The sequence below is a fragment of the Dasypus novemcinctus genome, chromosome 15 (assembly GCF_030445035.2).
Source record: "Dasypus novemcinctus isolate mDasNov1 chromosome 15, mDasNov1.1.hap2, whole genome shotgun sequence".
Classification (NCBI taxonomy): domain Eukaryota; kingdom Metazoa; phylum Chordata; class Mammalia; order Cingulata; family Dasypodidae; genus Dasypus; species Dasypus novemcinctus.
The window spans coordinates 66,709,216-66,731,708 of NC_080687.1; the positions used below are offsets into that span (position 1 = coordinate 66,709,216).

Below are 22,493 nucleotides of genomic sequence, written 5' to 3' on the forward strand. Positions count from 1 at the left end.
TTACTAGCCATGAGTTTGCCTTTGGAAAAACATGTATGAGGAACCCATGAAATTCCTAAGTTTATTATCTTGCTTTCTTGTTCCACCCATCTTGAAACTCATGGAGACTGACAATTTATCTTCATCCATACAGTTTCCTTTTTTAAAGTTTATATATGAAAAAAAAAACCCTCAAAATTACAGAAAAGCTCAAAAATAGTATAAAAACACTCATATATTCTTTACCAAAATTCATCTGTTTTAATATTTTGCCCCCATGCGTTATCATTTGCTCTGTCAGTCTATGTAATATTTTTTGAAGCCTCTCAGAGTAAAATGTATATATCATAGCCATAATATCCATAATTATTTCAGAGTATATATACTAAAAATAAGGACATTCTCTTATATGTAACCTCAGTATATTTATCAGGTCAATAAATATTCCACTGGTACAATACTTTTATCTAATATGACATCCATATTCTGATTTTGTCACTTGATCCAATAATGTCCTTTATACCATTTATTTCCCTCCATTACTGAATCTAAAATCAGGATCACATGTAACATTTAGTTGCCATGTTTCTTTAGTCTTATTTAACATTGAACATTTCCTTGACCTTTTAAAAAATGTTCTATAAAATTGACATTTTTAAAGAATACAGCCCTTTTTCTTAATAGAATATTAATCATTTTGTGTTTAATGTTTCTTTAAGATTAGGTTCAGACTATGTATTCCAAGGCAGAATACTACTTGTGTAATGCTTTGGTCTTTTTGGGGTAGAGCACCCAGATCCACATAACATCCATCTTCCCCCTCATTCTGTGATGTTAATTTTAATAGTTCCTTCCATAAATTTTTATTGAGCACTTGCTAGGTGCTAGGTACTGTAGAAGGGCCTAGAAATATACAAGAACTAAGGGTATATTATCTGTTTTGGAGAAGATGATAGTCATACTTTAAGCAATAGTGACATTTTGGGTGTTGGTATGGTTAAGACAACTTGGGAGAAGGTAAGATTTTAGCTACTATGACAAAGGAGAAACATCTAGGAATATGAGGTTTAAGATCCAAACCAAGTCTACCTGACTATAGGCCAATCATTCATGAATAAAACATCTTTTCAGAAGGACTTTCTTATACTTACAAATAGAATTAGCCATTACCTGTTGCATAGACAAGCATTTCCCCTTTTATCTACATTTAAATATACAATTATTACCATGCCGAATAATGGGGATGACTGAAGACATCCTTTTCTTGTTTCAGATCTTACAATTGTTGTTAAATTGTGGGATATCTTTACATATTCTGGATCTTAAGCCTTTAAGTCTTCTTTGATTTGTTTTAACAATGTTTTGTAGTTTTCTGTGTATAAGTTTTTTATATACTTTGTTAGATTTACTCCTAGATATTTGATTCCTTAGTTGCTATTGTAAATTGAATTGGTTTCTTGATTTCTTCTCCATAGTGTTCATTACTTGTGTATAGAAACACTATTGATTTTTACTTGTTTATCTTGTACCCAGCCATTTTGTTCAATTTGTTTATTAGATCTATTAATGTTTAAACAATCTATTAACTTGACTGTGGATTTTTCAGGATTTTCTATATACAGGATAATGACATCACAAATAAGGGAAGTTTCACATTACTTTTCAATTTGTTTGCCTTTTATTTCTTTCTTTGCCTAATTGCTCTAGCTAAATATCCAGTGCCATGCTAAATAATGGTGATGAGTAAGGCCATCCTCTTCTTGTTTCAGATCTTAGAAAGCTTTCAGACTTTCATCATTGTGTATGATGTCAGTGGTGGTTTTTCATAATTGTCCTCTTATCATGTTGAGGAAGTTTTCTTCTATTCCTAGTTTTCTAAGTGTTTTTGTTTGCTTTTTTTTGTTTGTGTTTTTGTTTTTGTTTTTTTTAAAGATTTATTTATTTATTTCTCTCCCCTTCCCTCCCCACCCTGGTTGTCTGTTCTCTGTGTGTCTATTTGCTGCGTCTTCTTTGTCCGCTTCTGTTGTTATCAGCAGCACGGGAATCTGTGTTTCTTTTTGTTGCGCCATCTTGCTGTGTCAGCTCTCCGTGTGTGCGGCACCTTTCTTGGGTAGGCTGCACTCTCTTTTACACTGGGTCGCTCTCCTTACGGGGTACATTCCTTGTGCATGGGGCTCCCCTACTCGGGGGACACCCCCCCATGGCACAGCACTCCCTGCGCACATCAGCACTGCGCATGGGCCAGCTCCACACGGGTCAAGGAGGCCTGGGGTTTGAACCACGGACCTCCCATGTGGTAGACGGACGCCCTAACCACTGGGCCAAGTCTGCCGCCTCCTGCTTTTTTTTTTAATCAAGAAGGGGTGTTGAATGTTATCAATGACTTTAATGCACTAATGGAGAGGATTATGTAATTTTTTTCTTTCATTCTTTTAATGTGTATTTCATTAATTGCTTTTCTCATTGTTGAAACACCCTTGCATACCTGCGATAAATCCCACTTGATCATGTTGTATAAATCTTATACTGCTGGATTCAGTTTGCTAGTTTTTGTTGAGGATTTTTACATCACTGTTTATAAGAGGTATTGGTCTGTAAATTTCTTTTCTGTGGTATGTTTAAGTGGCTTTGATATAAGGGTGATGTTGGCTTTATAGAGTGAGTTAGGGAGTGTTCTATCCTCTTAAAGTTCTTGGAAAAGTTTGAGCAGAATTGAAGTTAAGTCTTCTTGGAATGTTTGGTAGAATTCACCTTTGAAGCTCTCTGGTCCTGGGCTTTTCTTTGTTGGGAGGTTTCTGATTATTGATTCAATTTCTTTAATTGTAATTGGTCTGTTGAGATCTTCTATTTATTCTAGAGTCAGTGCAAGTTGTTTCTGTGTTTCTAGGATGTTGTCCATTTCATCTGTGTTGTCTAATTTGCTCGTGTACGGTTGTTCATAGTACCCTCTTCTGGTTATTTTTATTTCTGTGGGGTTGGTGGTAAAGTCTGTTTTCTGATTTTAATTATTTGTGTCCCCTTTCTTTTTTTTTCTTTGTCATTCTGGCTAAGAGTTTATCCATTTCATTAACCTTTCAAAGAACCAACTTTTGGTTTTGTTGATTCTATTGTTTTTTTCAAATCTCTATTTCATTTATCTCTGCTTTTTGATATTTCCTTCCTTCTGCTCACTTTGGGTTTAGTTTGCCCTTCTTTTTCTAGGTCCTCCAGTTTGAGATTAAGTCTCTGACTTGAAATATTTCTTATTTTTTAATGTATGCATTTAGAATTATAAATTCCCTCTCAGCACTGAATGCCATATATTTTGGTAGGTTGTGCTTTTATTTTCATTTACCTCAAGATATTTCCTAATTTACCCAGTGATTTCTTCTTTTACCTTTTTGTTGTTTAAGAGTACATTGTTTAATTTCCATGTTTGTGAATTTAAATGTGAATTTTCCATTTCTCCCACTGTTAGTGATTTCTAGCTACATTCCTGTGTGGTCAGAGAAGACCATCTTTTTCCCTTCAAATCTGTCAATATTTTATTTCATATTTAGGGGATCTGCTATTAGTTGCATATATATTTATAAATTCTATGTCTTCTTGTTGAATTGACCACTTTATTTTTTATTTGTTTGTCCTTCTTAACAGTTTTTGGCTTAGAGTCTATTTTATCTGATATTAGTATAGCTATCCCAGCTCTCTTTTGGGTGCTACCTGCATGGTCTATATTTTTCCATCCTTTCACTTTCAGCCTAGATAAGTCTTCAAATTTAAGGTAAGTCTCTTATAAAGAGAGTATAGCTGGATCATTCTTTTTTATCCATTTTGTCAATCTCTGCTTTTTGACTGGAGAGTTTAATCCATTTGCATTTAAAGTAACTACTGATAACACAGGAATTTTTTCTGCCATTTTGCTATTTTGTCTTTGTAAGACAGATACCTTTTTTGACTTCAATCCTTTTGTAAATACCTGCTTTCTTATTTATTTTGTTTTTTGTGTTTTTATCATAGTGAGTCCCTTTTTATTACTTTCTGAATGTATTTTTCAATATTTTCTTTTGGTTAAAATGGGGTTTAAATTTAACATCCTAAATCTATGAGAATCATATTCGATTTGAGAACAAGTTGATTTCAGTAGCGTACTAAAACACTATTCCTATGTATATGCCTCCATCGCCACACCTTTTTTTGTACTTGTTACAAATTATCTTTGTACATTGTATGTCCAAAATCATACACTTTATCCTTACTTTTTGAGCATTTGAATTTTAGTACCTGTAAGAAGAATGAATGGGACTTAAATACCAAAAATACAATACTATAGTATTGGCATTTTATGATTACTTTCACTGGAGGTCTTTATTTCTTTATGCCACTTTGATCCTCTGTCTAGTGTCCTTTCCTTTCAGTCTAAAGAACTCCCTATAGCATTGCCTGTAAGGCGAGTCTGGTGGTAATGAACTCTCACAGCTTTTGTTTTTCTTGGAATATCTTAATCTGTCCCACGTTTTTGAAAGACAGTCTTGCTCTATATAAAATTTTTCTTTGGCAATTGTTTTCTTTCAGCACTTAAATATTTCAGACCACTGCTTTTTCACTCCCATAGTTTCTGATGAGAAATTGACATTTAATCTTACGTGATTCTCTTTTACATAATTTTTGCTTTTCTCTCCTAGCTTTCGTAGCATTGTATTTGTCTTTGGCATTAGACAATTTGATTACCATGTGTCTAGGCATATTTTTCCTTGAGTTTATCCTATTTATGGTTGGTTGGGCTCCTTGAATGTGCATATTCATGTCTTTCATTAAATTTGGGAAATTCTTTGAATTTTCCTTCTGCCCCTTTCTTTCTTCTCTTACTGGGACTTCCATAATACATCTAAGTGGTAGCTTTGGTGCGTGCCTCAGGTGTCTTAGGCTCTTCTCATTCTGCTCTGTTCTTTTTTTCTTTCTTGCTCCTCTGCCTGATTTCAGTTGTTTTGTCTACAAAATCCCTGATTCTTTTTTCTGCAACCTTCATTCTGCTGTTGAAACTATTTAGGGAATTTCTCATTTCAGTTATTTTGTTCTTCACCTCCAGTATTTGCTTGGTTACTATTGGGAATCTCAAAGGAATTTTCATATAACTCATTCATTATTTTCCCCATGTCCTTGAGTTCTTTCTTCATGTTTTCCTTTACATTCTTGATCATATTGAGGTTTTTTTTTAAGTGTTTGTCCAGCAAGTCCAGGGTCTTTTCCTCTTGTTGATGGTTTCTGGATTTTTATCTTGTTCTTTTGGATGGGCCATAATTTTCTGTTTCTTTGTCTGTACTCTTGTTGCTTACTATATATTTTAATATGTTATAGGGTTAACTCTGGGTTTTGATCCCTGAGCTATTTGTTCCTTAAGTTTGTATACAGCTAGACAGAGCCTTGCTTGAATGCCAGGAGCTAGTCAAAACAAATCAAAGCAAAACCACCTTTCACTATCTTTGCAAATTTGCTCTGCTTTGGCTGGTGATCTCCTCCAAAACTTGCAGGAAGACCAGCCTGAGGCAAATGCAAAGAGCCAGGTCCTTTCTATCTTATCTGAACTTGCTAGGAGCAGGCTGGGCTTATACTTCTTAGCAACCTTATAAATTCCCCCACTTACAGTTTATAAGTGTTCTGGTGATTGCCCCTTCTATTCCCTTGGAAAAAGACTTTGATCTCCTCCTGACGTACCAGTACTGTGCGCAGGGACCACTCTTCTCCCACTGGAACAGGACGAGGGATCCACAATGGGAACTCAGACTGGTTCCACCCTGCATTGTGAAGGGGGTGAGGGAAAGGCCAGCAAGAACACCAGGAGCTGCTTCTATGGGTTTTTAAAAAATTTTTTTTAATTTTTTAAAAAGATACTTAGATTACAAAAATGTTAAATAAAAAAATTAAGGAATTCCCATATGCCCCACTCCCCACATGTCCCACCCTTCCTCACATTAACAACTTTTTTCATTAGTGTAGTACATTCATTGAAATTGAGGAACACAGTTGAAGCATTGCCACTAAACGTGGATTATAGTTTATGTTTAGTTTACACTCTCTCCCAGTCAATTATGTGGGTTATGGCAGCATATATAATGACTTGTATCTGTCATGGAATTGTCATTCAGGACAATTCCAAGTCCCAAAAATGCCCCCATATTACACCTCTTTTTCCCTCTCCCTGCCTTCAGCACCTCCAGTGGCCACAGTCTCCACATCAATGATATAATTTCTTCCTTTGTTAGAATACCAGTAAGTCTATAGTAGAATACCAGTAAGTCCACTCTAGTCCATATTTTATTCCTCAATCCTGAGGATTCTGGGATGGTATGCTTTGAAGCAGTGCTTTTCTAGGTAATGCAGCTTTTTAACTGTTATCCATAGTTTTGAGGAAGTTTACTGTCTTTAAGATTCGTCTGCAACCCTTTTCTAAGGGAGCCTGGAATAATGGCAATCTTCAGAGCCCACCCCTAGTGGTCTCAAGTAGCTAATGAGGAAGCGTGGTCAGCGATCAGCCCACAGATACCTGAAGTTTGGAGGACTGGGGTCTTTATGTCTCACTCTTGTACCAACAAGCTGGACCAGGAGGTGAGCTGCAGTCCTCACTCCTGCCTACCTCGAGGCTGCAAAAAAGTTGATTATAGCTGCTGTGGGGAGAGTGGCACTCACAAATATTTACTGCAGTTTATCCGCCTCTTCTCTTTGCTCCTTTCTGGATGTTGCAGTGCTTCACTAGACTCTGGAATTTCAAAATAGTTGAGTTCTTAGTACCATAGGACCCATATTTCTACTCCAATTGAGGAAGATTGAGTTACAGAATAAAAGTTCTTTAATACCCAGTAAAGCAGAAGCATCTTCCCTTTGGTAGCAAATTCCTCCCTGCCCACACAGAGCCTAAGATCATAATTGAGCCTGAAATTCAGGCAAAAGACCTTTTATTCCTTTAAGATACTGACATAAGAATGTTATTTCTCAAAGGAACTAAGATGCTGTAAACTGATCCAGCCATTTAGGAAAAGTATTTTGCCTAGGGCTGGAGCTTACTAAATAACTCCAAGCTGGCTAAGATTAACCAAGGCCATCTGTACATCTTCAAATGCCTTCCCGTTGCATTCTTAAATTCAGCTTTCATTGTTGGTTTGTCTGTTTAGTTTCCTATTTAGAAAGAGTGTTGAAATTAGACCAGTTTACCTAGTGATGATCCATCTAGTCCCACAATATCCAAGCTCTAGATCCACCCACTTTAAATAGTTATTGTCAAGTTGGCCAAACTTGAATCTCTTCTGGTAACTTGTTCCTACCTGGGGTCTGGTGCAAAGTCCTTTTGCATAGAAATGACTACAGTTCACTTTTACAGTGTTTGCTTAAAGAGGTAGCTACCTTATCAATAGTGCATTATAACTTTAAATAATCTTTTGTCCTCAAAGCATGTTTAAAATTAGCTCGTGGGCTCTCGGTTTGGTCTTAGAAGAGAACTAAAATATATAAACAGTTCTTAATTGCAATTTTTGTCTTCAGTATTTACAGGCACTATCAAGAACTTTGCTTCACATTAGCCCTTTTTGCTTCACTTTAGCCCTTATTAGCTATGTTGACTTCTCAAACAGGCGTGGCCATATTGGTGCCTTCAGTAATCTTTACCTATCATTTGTACTATGAAGTTTGAATGGTACAAACATAAAACCTGCCTTACCTTGCCAAGTCTGCAATGACAAATACCACACACTGTTTGGTTTAAAAAATAGCAATTTATTGGCTCACAGTTTTGGAGGCTTACAAGTACAAAATCAAGGTTTCCCCAAGGCCATGCCTTCCCCAAAGTCTGTAGTATTCTGATGATGCCTTTCCAGCAATCCTGTCACGAGACAATCTGTCTCTTCCTGTCTTCTCCTCTGACTGACTTTGTCTGATTTTCCTCTATTTAAAAACATTTCTGCCATATTGGATTAAGGCCCACCCTGATTCAATGTGGCCTCCTGCAAATAGGATCTTCGAAGTTTCTATTTGTACATGAACTCACATCCACAGGACCATGGGTTAAGCCTGGGACATGTCTTTGTCTCGTGAACATAATTCAGTCATAACAATAACCTAACTGCTATTCTCTTTTCTATAGATTTTCTGTGCCTATTCTTTAGAAAAGCACCATGTGCTTATGGAGAAAACATGCTAAAGGGACATGGAGCCTAATCTTTTCTTGCTTTGACCCAACTCTGTGGGCCTCAGTCTCCCCAGTTATAACCCTGAATAATATAACAAATTATTCTAAATTTGTTACAACTTTCAATTTCTACTTTTTAATTAAATTTGACTATGTTTAGTGTTTAAACTTCTGGAAATCACTGTAAAATTATCTGCATTTCATAAGAAGAAATGATATTTATTCAGTATCCTCAAATAAATGGGTCTGTACTGAACATCAATCTCTCTTAAAATATTTCCCATGTTAAATGTAGACTTTGTGTCTCTGCTTCTTTGCTTTAGCCGTAGCAGAATGTTCTCACTCTAAATATAAAATTATAAAAAAGCAAGAAACAATATTTTCTTTAATTAGCTTCTTCCTTTGGGGGTTTTAGAAGAGGGGTTATGACTTGACAGAGATCCTTCCCATCTGTTCCTGTTTGTTTGCTTTTATTTTGACTTCCTTTCGTTGTGTTATCAAATATCACATGAATCATTAACATTTGTTTTCATCACTTGTTTTGGTTTCCCTTATTTCACATGATTAAGACATTATGTTGAGAAAGGCTCAGAACTACTATATTTCATATTAATATCATATCCTATAAGTAAATATTAAACTTTCTGTATATGTTTGCCCTCTGCTTTGCTAATACTGTCCTTAACTGTGGAGTAGTGAGGCATGTACGTGTACAAATGTTTTGTGAAAACAGCTAACTTCATTAGCTTACAGGTGTCTGGAAATAAATTTTGAAAAAGTAGATGCTATTTTTAATAAAACTACTTCTAACAGGAAATGCAATTAATTAAGCCCTTTGTGCGAAGACAAATAAGAGATCCTTATGGATGTGTGTGAGGGAGTTCTATTCAAAACTGGAACATATATCTATTTGCATATTACATGGTATCTTTCAATAGAATACTCCCCCTTGTTAATGATTTTACATGGTTTTCACACAATAAAAGAATTGGTGTTCTCTGTCACCCAATTAAGCAATTTAAAATTGTTCTATTGATATGCCATCTTCTAATATAAAATCTTGTCATATAATGTGATTGGTATCCAACAAATTTCATTAGTTTTTTGATGAAGCTATCCAATGCTCTAGTTTTTATATGCAGAATAAAAGCTAAATAATATATATAATATATCTATATCTATATCCCTATGTATTAGACCTTATCAATAACTCCATTTAATAACAGTTGCAAAAAACATTGACTCAAACTTACTCCATGAACACAAAGCAGAACAAAACCAGAAGTTTTTCTGGCAGATTCCATATTCCTCCCTCCTCAGCCATAGCAAATAAATAACATTTAATATTTATTAATGTAAAGGGTCTGATTTATTTCAGCTTCAAAACTCAAGATCCATTTTTTAACAGGAACTTAAAATTTTTTCTTCAATTCATTATCTGTGGATTTAAATTTCAATGCTAACAGATAGCATACAAAATTCACACTTGCAATAAAGTATTCTGTGATTTAGATATTTTCTTATACACCAAATTATAGCTGTAAGCATCAAATTGAAACTATTAGGAATTTGTAATTTAAATAGTTTCACTCAACCCCTACTCCTAAATGCTTTTAATTAGGACAGACTTTTCATTTAAGTACTCCCATGCACAGAGTTTAACTTGATTTTCATGTCATATCATCCTCCCAGAAAACAGCAATCATTCTGTCAAAGGAAGGTATTTTCTCCAAAACCAGACTACCCAAATCCTAGTTTCCATACAAAGTTGTTCATTTGAGGCTCTTCAGCCTTAAAGGAAAACCCTGTTCCTGGGACAGCCAGCAAGCACCAGATCTTCAAGATAGCGAGATTGACAGCATCAAAGTGTTTACTAGAATATCTCCTACCTCTGAAAGTCAGTCACCCTGTTTCCTTCAGTGACAGTCCAGTTGCTTATATGAGGAAAAGGGATATTGTGAACACGAAATTTAGATTCACACTAGTATCTGATTATTGCATTTCTTCTTACTAGTCTGTAAAATGTAAAATTGGACAAGATACTCAACTTTTTGAGCCTTAATAGCCTCATTTATAAAATGCATTATTTTCCTGAGTTGTTGGGAGGTTTAGACATAAAATCCGTAAAACACCTTGGACAGAATAGATATTCAGAAAATATTAGTTATAATGATAATCGTTATTGCCAGTTTACTTGATTTTAAGGTAAAATGCTCATCAATTTAGGATATCTGGAATAATATTTTTTTGGTAGACCTAGCTCAGCATCAGGAAGAAACAGGAAAAACATTTTTGTCTGTGGCCAACATATGCATGCATAAAAAAGTTTTACCAGGAAGAAGTAGGCAGATGCAAGATTATTTACCATGGAGTAAATATGTGCAAAGGGCAAACCTTAAAATAAAACATATCAATAAGCCTCTTGAATTTCTAGATGCAAATAACACAACTCTAAATAATGTAATAGCCGTAAAAACTCTCCAGAGATTCCTTGGTCTCTGTCCTGCAGCTTGTTTTTGTAGGACCTTCTCTACAGCCAAATAGCTTCCCTTGCTGTTGGAACAGTCAGGGAAGGAAGAAGTATTGGACCCACTTTATATAAAATGAAAACATGACACAGTTTGAGTCTTGGGTCCATTCATATAGTTTACCAGGAGCCTGAGATAAAACTACAGCCTTATAATTCAGAGGACCATAGTTAACTCTCTGGGTGTGCTGTTATTTGCTGTGGATTGCAACAAAATAAAATTAGTTAAAACTTCTTTTTTTCCTGTATGCTTTGAATTGTCCACAAGTATGCTTTAATAAAGATGAAAAATTATAAAGTAGAATTGCTTCAGAAGTTAGACTTTTATAAAGAGAAACAGACCATCATTTTTTCATGGTTTGTCTACACTGGATATATTTCTGACTGCAGTCCATGGTGTGGCTGGGAATCTCTGATGCCTAAGTATTATTTTATGGTAGAGATGCCTTAACTGTAGCAGGTGGAATCTATTTTATAGCTGACAACTTTAATGTTTGATGCATTTGTCCATCTGTTAGGAACATTAGTCAAAATATAATAGGAGACATCTTAAAAGTGTAATTACAGTAGATCACATAGTGAACATATAAATATATACATGTACATACTTTTTGTGAAGGTATTTTGTATATGGTCCAAGATAAAGATGCTTAAAATATTAAAATTAAAATTAATTTTTAAAATTAAAATAAAACCATGGTTTATTTTAAAAATCAATATGTTTTATTTTAAAATTTTGTTTTAGACTTTAAATTTTCTAATATGCCAAAGATATTAGATATTTATTTCATAGGTATTTCCATTAATTTATTGCTCCAAACATTTTACACTTGAGGCTAAAATTTTTAGGAAAGCATCATCCTAATAAAATTTTCGTTTTAACACCACTGGTTATAAAATATTATATAAAATGCAATGAATACAATAGTGGAGGTAATCGGCTTTTGGAAAAATTAATGTTTTAGTGAAAAAAGCTATTTTTAATTTATTTTTATTTATATTTATATTTATATTTAATTTATATTTATATTTTAATGTAATTTATGTTAGCTTACATTATTTGATAGCTTTCAAAGTCAATTATTCCTTGTCATGCAATGATTTTATTTTGGTATATATCTTTTTTTTTTTAACCTGTGCTCTTTTTTTCTTTCTTAATGTGTATGCGTATAATATTAGAGAACCATTTTGTAGCCTTGAAGAAGTACTTATTCCCTTATATTTCTTTTGACTTCCTTTCATTCATCATCTAACAAATACATGTTGGCTGGTTACTCGGTACAGGCACTGGTGGTGTGATAGTGGGAAGGCAGGCACAGCACTGCTCTCGTGGGCTCCCCATATAATAGGCTCACGGTATGAAACTGCAAATGGAGAAAAGTGCTGTGGAGTTAATTCTCAGGGTGCCTGTATTGGAGCATAAATAGGGGAGCTTTATTTAGAAAAGATCAATAAGGAGAAGCAGCAGAAGTAGGCAGCAGGCAAGAGGGAGGACTTAACTTCAAAGGGGAGACTCCAGGCCTGTAGAGTCTGGCATGCTGTAGGATTGCGAAGGAGGGCAAGGGTCGCAGAGGCATGGGATAGGGCTGAGAAAGTAAGATTGGAGAGGACACCTATACCAGTTTATGGAGCACTTTATAGACCTTGATGAAGAATTTGGCTAGAGACTTAAATGTGTAATTTTAAAAACAATTACTCAGATTGAATATACTGCAGATTTTTGTCAATATCTCCATTCTTTGCCCTTAGATTGTTCTCTATAGCAGTAGACATCAAAGAAGATTAAAGAAACTATTTAACACTTTATTTTTTTTCTCTTCAGTATATAGTGATTTAAAAGATTCATAGTGAGCCCTGAAATGTTAGTTTTGAACAAGTTAAGACTTTTTCACAGATACTTTGGAAGACCTCAGTTAAAGGAATTAGTTTGGGAGAAGACAAGAATTTCTCTTTCCCCTGCCTAGTCCTAGGAAATATTCTTTTTTTTTTTTTTAATGGAAATGGGTGTGAAATTCTCAGCATAACTCAAGGTATGATAGAAATAATGAGACAACTGAAAGAAATGAGAAGTATATATAAATTTATTAAGGGACTAGAAATTGAAATGTTTTGGTAAAAAATACCAGCACTCTACCTCTTTTGTTACTTCTGTATTCTTAATTCCTAGCTTATTATTTATATTTTCCATGTAATAAAAATTATTAGACTCAAAATTATCTTTAAAAAAGTCCGACTTTTAGCCAGATAGTACTAAGTATCAGAAATTGAAATGTTAGTATGCTGTATATTTTTATAATATTGAGTTGCTTAGGCTTGATTTGCAAAGTGAGTAATCGAAATTTTTCTTAACTGAAACTAGCAAATAATTATATATGTATATATTTATATAATGTAAATGAATAAGCATAGTATAATTTTGTCCTTCAGTTGGACACAACCAAACCAAGCCAACAGAAGAAATGAGGCCATGTTCCATGTCAAAGCAAATAAATATTTTATAAAAATTAACATGGTACTGTCATATCCTTAATAGAAAGAAATTTTCATCAAAATTATATGGCTTTAACATTGATATCTGAGTAATGCTTGATTTAGGAGGTTCTGTCCTCATTGATTATTCTAATAGCTTTTGCTGAGCTATAATAATATTTAGTATCAGTAAGAGGCATAGTTAGGAGCCAAAGGAGGTAAAATATTTTTGGAACACATATCTAGTGTGATTAGTCAGCATAATTTTTGCGTGCACTTGAGTCATCAATTCAAAAATAAAGTTCAGTTGGAATAAAAATACATTTCATTGGTGAATTTTAGATTACACCATATGCTCAAAAACCTATCCTATTTATAGGAGATGTTTTTTCATTGTAGTTGGTAATTTCTATTGAATCTACTAACATATGATTGCAGAATTGGAAAGCTAAGGATATTTGGGGACTTTCAAGTGTTATTGTCCCTTAATGTTGTATTGGATTAATTTTAGAGAGGCAAATAATATCTGGCCCACTTTCTTAGAAATTAGCCACTGCGAGACTAATCTCATGGACATTCATGCCAATGTTATTGAGGGCAAAAGGTGGATTTTGATTGGTAACTACACAATAAATTCAATGTTTCATTCAATATCCACTCATGTATAAACCACATGAAGACAATCGAATTCCTTCTATCTTTCCATCCTTCCTTCAGCACATATTTACTCAGTATGCCTTAGGGGCTTCGAATATATTAATGAGCAAAACACAGAGTTCCATGACATTCTGGAATATAGAGTTTGGGCACTTCAATATTTCTATGAAATAAAACAAAGGGATTTAATATCAATGCTTTTAAGTTCTTTGCAGATGAATTACAGTAGTTTCTCTATATGTAAAATCACTTAATTAGTTCATTGTTGAAACCAAGATAAAAATATTCATACTATCCTTTTTACTTCCTGTATCTACTATAGCTACTATAGTTGATTTCTGTTTCCTTGTATTTTAATTCTTTAAGATACCAGACAGTTTATAAACTAATGCCTGGCAGAATGCTTTATTTAAATGTCTGAAAAAGTTTCCTCTTCAGAAACTTAAAATTTAGACTTATTTACACTAATACATCAAAAATTTAGACCACACCACAAAGTGCACAGTTTAGAGAATTATACATTTGGAAAAGAGACTTTTGCTTTGTTTTGGCTTTTTGCTTTAGAGTCTTAATTTCCTATTTCTTATTTTTTCCTCATTCAAGTGGGTTGTTTATTCAATGTATCTGGAATTTGATTTCCTTTTCTTTTTCACATAAGAGTGTTTCTCACTTGGTAAAAGTTGACTAATAAACTCACATCCTAATATTTAATTATTTGGTCAATCTCCCTTCAGGGGGAAAAGACTGTATAGTTCACTGATATTGATGAAATAAACCTAGCTGGCTTTCATGTAAATAGCAACAAATGTGCACAATAGTTACATTACATGGTATATTTAACAACACTGCTAAAGAGTAAGATGGGAGCTCTGTCTTTCGTGATAGAGATACACCTGAGTGCTCTCAGAGGAAATTTGGTTCTGTTGGCTTGGAGGAAGTAATTGTCATTCAACAGAAATCAACTAGTTTTGCATATCAGTAAAGCACACACACAGACTCTTATCTATTTTCTGAGTGCTTGGAACTGATATCAAAATAGCAAATATATATTTATGAGAGCTAGAAATGCTGTATTCTTTTCAATCATGTAATTATGAAATTAACTTTGAGAATATATGAAAAAAATGTTCCTTCCTAAGAAAGTGAAAATAAAAACTCACAAATTTTGTGTCCAGTTACATGGTTTTTAGATTTATGTTTCTCCCTAAATGCAGTTATTAATTATTTTTCATTATTCATTTTTAGATGGAAGACTGTATTTGAAAACTACTGTCATGTACTGAATGTTTCCTGTAGAAGAAATCCAGATTATGGTAAAGAACTTTGCAGTTAAAGATTCATCGTCGGAAAATTTGGAAAAAATAAAGTTCTTTTAAGTGAACTTCCTCAATTTTGTGTATTAATGTTCTTCAGAAGTTTAAGTATCCTACAAAAAAATAAAAGGTCTCCTCCATTGATTTTCACCTGTGGTTCATCAGAGATCTCAAAATGTTTGTAAATGTACAAGTATCAGACTTCTACAGTTAATAACTGCAACTTTGCTGCTGAACACTTCTATACAGAGTTAAAAGCAGGTCTGAGTAAGATCTAGCTATCTTTTTTTTAATGGAATTAACCATTTTCTTCTTCTGAAAATTCTGTATTTGAGCACAGCAAGACTCTTGTGGCAGCGGTCACCCCGACTTACAGAATTATGTCCTCTAGAAACCAGCTGGAACACTTGGAAATGAGCTTGTAGGGGGCATAGAGGATGCCTAAGAAAATCAATAAAATAAAGAATAACATTCTGTTACATTCAATTTTAAACTCTCTAATTGTGGGTTTTCTCCTGAAAATTTTTTGTCACCTACTTTCCAAAAGACCAACAAATGGATGTTGACAACAACCCAGTGAAATAACATTTTGCATATGAAAAAAGAAGCACTGACTGTAAGCCAAACGGTTTCACTTAAGGTCTTTTTTTCTTAAAAATAAAAGCAAATATATAAATGTAACGTTTTCATTTCAAACTGGTAGTGGTATATAGGATTAAAAATAATAATGTTGCTTCTTATTCAATCTGTTGGTCACATGTACAGTATATAAACAAAAAACACACAAGGAAGGTATTATGTATGCAGTAGTATACTAGAATTTAGGAAAATGAAAATTTTAGAAAATATGTTTTGTCACCCTCTTGGTCAGAAAGACGCCTTTCTGGTTTTAACGCATGCAGGCATGTAAATATTTGTCTGGAGTCACAGTATTAATGAATGAGATCTTAAGCATCTGGTGACATCAGAACTCTGTGTCAGCCACTTTTATTTGTATATTGAACCCCAGTTAGTGCCCCAGACTGCACAACTGAGAATGGATTGTGGCTGAGAAGTACATCAAAACGCCAGAACTATTTTTATATGTTAATGTCATATTATGTTAATGTTGCTGAAAAACAAAACCTAACAAAACTCTTGATGTATCAGTCCAATACCATGTATCTCTGAGTGATAAAGTTAAAATGTGTTGTGCTTCCCACCCTAGTCAGAGGGAAGGGTGGCTACGTGTTATTTTCACTGTCTTTTTGAAAGTTACAGTATGTGTTTTCACTTTTGTGCAGATAACTGGAAGTAAAGCTGCAAACAGTGCTTTTTACATGCTGAAGTTACCTTCTCTTTGTTTTTTTCCTTGTCTGGAGTTACACCTTTAAAGACTGATTTGAATCAGTACAGTTACTGTACATTTCATGATTTTGTTGTCATCTTAACGTTTTATGCACAAAACATTATTTATTACCAGAAAATAGCAAAATCTTAAGTGTCGAAGAAAACTAGCTAAAAGATGTTTAAAGATAGTTCTGAGTGGGTATGGCTTATTTGGTTAACAAATTATTTTAATGTTATAGGTATTTTGGCACTATGCTTCCATAGTTGTTAGGTCTTCCTCGCAATACTGGAATATATTTCTTTTGTGTAGCTCACTATTAACCAAGTCCATTTTTTTAAACAAATAGAACGGTTATATATACATTTCCTATTTTAGCTTGCTTAAAAAGGGAGCAATATTTTTATTTAAAATATTGTTACTTAATGCTTTGTAGACCTTTGATTTACTAAGCATAGTTCTTACAGAAGCATCTTTATTGTTTGAGCACAAGAGATTCTATTCCTAGTTACATGTATTTTTCCCCAAACCTTAAGACCCCATGCAGTCTTAAAAGATTACAACACTTAAAATCTGATGGACTTGTGGCAAACTTTTGAATCATACATTTTTTGAAAGATTTTTTAAAAGCCTACAACTTACATAAATAGTAGAATCAACCATTGCTCTGCTCCTTGCATAGAGTCACCTGTTAAGTAGGTTAAATAGTTTTAAAATACATACTTTCAAGACCTTTGAGAATGCTTTAGTGTTTGGTTCAACATAAAAGGAAGTTTTAGCAAGGAATAAAGAAAAAAGCTACCAGCTATTTGTTGAGAAATCTTACTAACTTGTAAATATTGCAATTCATGAAATGTTATTGTAAGTCTGTAACTTAAATTTTTTGCCCTTTTTATTTTTTAGTCATAAAGGTTGGTTCGGAAATTTGCTTTTTGGTATAGATAAGTAAAATTTTGCCCATTTTATGGTTTCCATGCTTTTGTAATCCTAAAAATATTAATGCCTAGTTCTATATTATAACCACATTTGCGCTCTATGCAAGCCCTTGGAACAGAACATACTCATCTTCATGTAGGACCTATGAAAATTGTCTATTTTTATCTATATATTTAAAGTTTTCTAAAAATGATAAAAGGTTATTACGAATTTTGTTGTACAAAATCTGTACAAAATCTGTTTTTACATCATAATGCAAGAATTGGAAATTTTTCTATGGTAGCCTAGTTATTTGAGCCTGGTTTCAATGTGAGAACCACGTTTACTGTTACTGTATTTAATTTTCTTTTTCTTTTCAACAATCTCCTAATAAAACTGTCTGAAATCTCCCTGTGACTTTATTTACAGTTCGTCTTTATTAAATTCTGTGAAATGCATGACATTGAAGGAATATTTACTTTCTAATGGGAGGCATCTAAAAACAACATAAGTCAGCTCTTTGCAATGCGAGAGGAACAATGCTCAATGATTTTATTTAACATGCAACTGCTTCTATCTCTAATATGAATTACTGTGGTGAAAAACATCATAAAAGCACACTCTGTAGTTATTGTTTAACAAGCATATTTTCCATATTTTGTTTCTTGCCAGCTAAGCAAACTGCCCACATATACATGATTTATTTATGTACATTTCTCAGTTTATGAAGCTGTTATTTGTACCTTTTTCCTTTATATTCTTATATTCCCATGATTCTTATTTCACAAAGCTTTGTGCTGAATAATGTAAAGTAGACATGTTGATGGAACAAAATATATTATTCCCATATCTCTGAGTGTAGATCTGTAACTCTAACTCAGTATTTTGCTTTCACTCTCTATCATTGGGAAAAATGCCTTTAAAACTTGGAAATTCCATTATTATTTAATAATATATAAACATTTTAATCAACCTAAAATGCAGTATTTGAAGAAATATTGGGTTGCTATCTCTGTGAATATCCTAAAAATTCTCGAGGGGAAAATGGAATTTTTCTAAGAGAATTATTTCAATGAACTCTTGAAATAGCATACTCACAAATTATGATTTTTCCCTAATAAAAAACTAAAATGTTTATGTGACCATTATGAATACATTTTTGTCTTCTGTCATCATGTGTCTATGCCAGTAAGACTCATAGTAGAATATCACAGAGTTTCTGCATGGAGTTTAGTGATAAGTTTGAGTGTTTTCCATATGTGTTTTCATTGGGACTAACTAGCACATTTACACTCTACACAAAAGCTATTTATTAAGGAAGAGTAAATCAGAAATAAAAGTAACATGGATCACATTTTTAAAATATGGGAAGTAGGGATGTTAATAGAATTAAAACATTATTGTAAAAACCATTATAAAAAAAGCACTTGCTCCTTATGTGCAGGTTTGGTGCTAACATTTAACATGTACAACTGATATATAAAAGCTGAACTGATCCTCATTTATTCACTTAAGCAGCATTCATTAATAAAGCCTCTATTCGGCAGAAGGCGCTATGCTAGCAGTTGTAATGACTACATTATGGAAGATGAAAACCTATTTTCTATCTGAAAAGAGCTTATAATTTTATTGGAGTGGGAAGTTTTACTTTCAGTCAGAAAAGATCCACAAGCATCTACTCTGTAGTGAGCACAGAGATGATATTAAAAGGTATTGATTTAGATACCTTTCCACTAGATGGTAACAATCTAGTGGCCCATTTCATACATTAATCTTCTAGAGAACAGTATAAAGATGATTTGGGAGTCAGACAAGTGTGTAGAAATTGAGAAAAGGGAAAGATACATGTTCCCCCTGGTAAAACATCAGACTAGTTATTCTTTCCTTGTTATTTGTTCATTCTCTTCAATCACATCATTCTTAACCAATGGTTGCAATTTTGTTGTAAAATGAGTAGTCTATTTAATCATGAAAAATTATCATCAATAAACAATAAATTCCATATATGATCAGACTATTGGGCATAAATATACAATATCAAATTGTACTTCAAAATTCAATTACCCAGCTTCACATTTCTATATGGGGAGTAATGGCCTAAAATAACACAGATAGAGCATAAACTCAAAATCTAAATGAGTGACATTTGCGGTGCCCACATCATTTACATTTATTGATTAATTAGAGGTTTTAATTTAGCTATCGTATTTGATTAGGACACTTCTGGTACATGCAATGACAAGAAACGCCTACCAAGTTAAAAGGCAAAAGGAATTGGTAACGGAGATGCAGGAATCTTCAAGGAAGCCCAAGACAGGAATGCAGCCAGGGGTCAGGGATGTCTTCTACCTTCACTGTTCTGCCCCTCTTGGTGACTCTGCTTCTCCTCCTCACCTCCGCCCCCATTACAGACATGTTCGCTTCTTTTGTCTGTCCCTCCACTCCTCTGTATTGGGGAGCGTAGGATCTAGCCCGCAAAGCGAGCCATTCAGTTTTTCTCTCTCGTCCAAAATCACAATCTCCTGGAGTTCTGATTGCCTCAACTCAGACCACATGCCAGGAGATATTAGATTAGCAGTACATTAGAAACACCCATCTGGGGAATTTTTTAAAAACTAGGTGTCCAATTAAATTTGAATCTCTGGGTATTGGGGCTAGAGTAGCAGGATTTTTAAGTTCCTCCAGTGATTCTAATGTACTAAGGTTAAGGTATTAGTTTGCTGAAAGACTGCCAATGCAATTTATCAGAAATGAGTTGGCTTGTTCAATTGGATTTTATTAGGCTAAAATCTTATATTTTTGAAGTTGAGAAAAATACCTTGATCAGGGCATCATCAGAGATGCTCTCTCACCAAGCTGCAGTCATGGGTGATCAGACACGTGGCAGGGTAGAAGTCAGCCTGGGCTGGTCTCTCTCTCCTCTGGGCCTCAGGCTAGTTCTGCTTCGGGCTGCTCCATCTGTGGCTTTTCTCACTCTATGGTTTGTTGATGTCAACTTCTGGAAGCTTCTGTCATTGCGGCTTTTCTATGTGTCTATGGCTTTTTTTTTAAGATTTATTTATTTTTATTTATTTATTCCCCTCCCCTTGCAGCTTGTTTTTTGCTGTCCTCTGTGTCCATTCGCTGAGCATTTTTTCTATGTCTGCTTGTCTCCCTTTGTTGAGTCATCTCACTGCATCAGCTCTCTGCAGTGCACAGGCCAGCTTGCCTTCACAAGGAGGCCCTGGGACACAAACCCAGGGCCTCCCATATGGTAGATGGCGGGAGCCCAACTGATTGAGCCACAGCAGCTTCCTTCTATGGGTTTTTAATCCTTTATTTATAAAGGACTCCAGTAAGAGGATTTAGGCTCACCCTGGGTCATGCCATACTGAAGTGAGCTAATCAAAGGAAGGTCCCTTAACTGAATCAAATCAAAAGGTCCCATCTACAATAGGTTAACATGCCACAAGAACCAATGACTAGGAGGATGTCGGCCAGTTATTACATTAAAGCAAATTACTGGGGTTTCTCCAGTACAACTGCACAAGGGGGTAAAAATGTCTCAGTTTATTGAGGCTTCCTCCCTCAAAGCATCCTAAGCATCTTCTTCAACTGATAGTATATGGGGAGAGCCTTCTGGTTTTCAAGTCTCAGATCTAGCCTCTCAGACACAGCACTAAGTCATACTCAGACTCTTCAGGCTTGTGCAAGCAAAAAGTATAGCACAGTCTAGTCACAGTCCTCACTATACATAGAGGAAATATTCAAGACTATTACATTATAAATGGGAGAGTGTAAAGGAATTTGAAGGAAAGTAAAAGTTCTACAATTAACTAGAACTGTTAAATGTTAGTCAATGCCAGTAGACTGTGAGAAGCTTTGTATATATAATGCAATACCTAGAAGCAATCACTAAAAAAGCTTTATCAGTATACACTTAAAGGCGCTACAGACAAATCGAAATTGAATTAATTTCTATAGTGAGATTAGCTTTCAGATAAACATCGAGTATTTTAGGGGACTGGTCCAGACCTTTAAACCACTTCTCTCAGGTTCTTTGGCTGTTCTTTCAATGATGCTAATTGCTTGCCAAACTTTGTTTACTACATAATGCAACTGATGAAGATAAATTAGTTGCTAAATCTCCAGCACTATGCATCCCTACTTCTATTGTGTGTAATCACTTTCAATAATGTATTTCAAATGGATCTTTTCTTTTTTTAAATAAATCAATGTTAGGACTGAATTGATAATGATTAAGTTATCAAAAGTTACTTTTTCTTAAGAATAAATCCCATTTTGACTTCTCCAAGTATGGAAGTTAGAAGATGGAGTGTTGAAAGCAGTCAGTCCCTTTCTTACTAATGCATCTTGTTAAACTTATAAACAAAAAACATCTGTCATTGAGTTGTACCTGTCATTTAAATCCATCTGGCTGTCTTGTGCCTGGGTTCATTTACGCTGAATGGCTTGTGACTAATCCCTTCCATTAATAGATTTTGATGCTTTTTAGGATACACTTTACATACACGTTTTCTTTTCCTGCAGAGAGTTACTGTGAGACAACTATAGGTATACATCAGGACCTAAATAATAGACAAGGGATCTTGGGAAACAGTTTCTTGCAATATAGAACAGAATAAGGTAAGGCCAGAGAATATGATTTAAGAGCAAACAGGCAAATGATCTAACAGCACAGTATATTTTTAAAGGAAGAAAGTAAGGGCATAGAGAATTCTTAATTGACTAATACAAATGACAGTTTAGCATCTGCATCTGTCAGGTGTTTACAGCTGACTATCTGTGGGTTGGAGACTGGGGTACCCACCACCCCTGGGGGATGCTTCACCTACAGTTGCCTTGATGTAGCCAAATACACCTCCATTTTTGCAGGTCAGCCAGGACTCCTCTATTATCTGCTGAGCATCCAGTGTTAAGCTCTACTGTCTGCTCCTCATTCTTGCATCTGTCCTCACATATCCACAAGTTAACAACCAGGAATTTTTTTCTCCAACAACCAGTGGGAATGTGGCAACATTGCCCTTAATCATATAATATATTCTCTCTGTATCTTTGTCAGAGTGGAGTCAGACACATGCACCTACCATGTAAAATTCAAATGTGAGACAGACACTTGTCCTTCATGTCCAGTAATCTCTAGGGAACATA

The 22,493-nt window shown here is 34.4% G+C and overlaps 1 protein-coding gene and 1 long non-coding RNA gene across 3 annotated transcripts in view; one reads left to right on the forward strand and one right to left on the reverse strand.

The window, feature by feature from the left end:
• The window catches only part of DACH1 (dachshund family transcription factor 1), a 422,811-nt gene extending 405,059 nt beyond the window's left edge, over window positions 1-17,752 (forward strand). For both annotated transcript variants that reach the window (XM_004468151.5, XM_058276592.2), the window contains one exon: window positions 15,033-17,752. In XM_004468151.5, the coding sequence (XP_004468208.2) occupies window positions 15,033-15,070 (38 nt within the window). In that variant the 3' untranslated portion in view covers window positions 15,071-17,752. The remainder of the gene's footprint in view (window positions 1-15,032) is intronic.
• LOC131273434 (uncharacterized) lies at window positions 5,617-20,439 on the reverse strand. The gene is made up of 3 exons (XR_009180647.2): window positions 20,161-20,439; window positions 6,500-6,596; window positions 5,617-5,803 (listed from the first exon to the last, which is right to left on the reverse strand). It is a non-coding gene; the product is annotated as an uncharacterized lncRNA (long non-coding RNA).
• Between the last annotated feature and the right edge of the window lie 2,054 nt (window positions 20,440-22,493).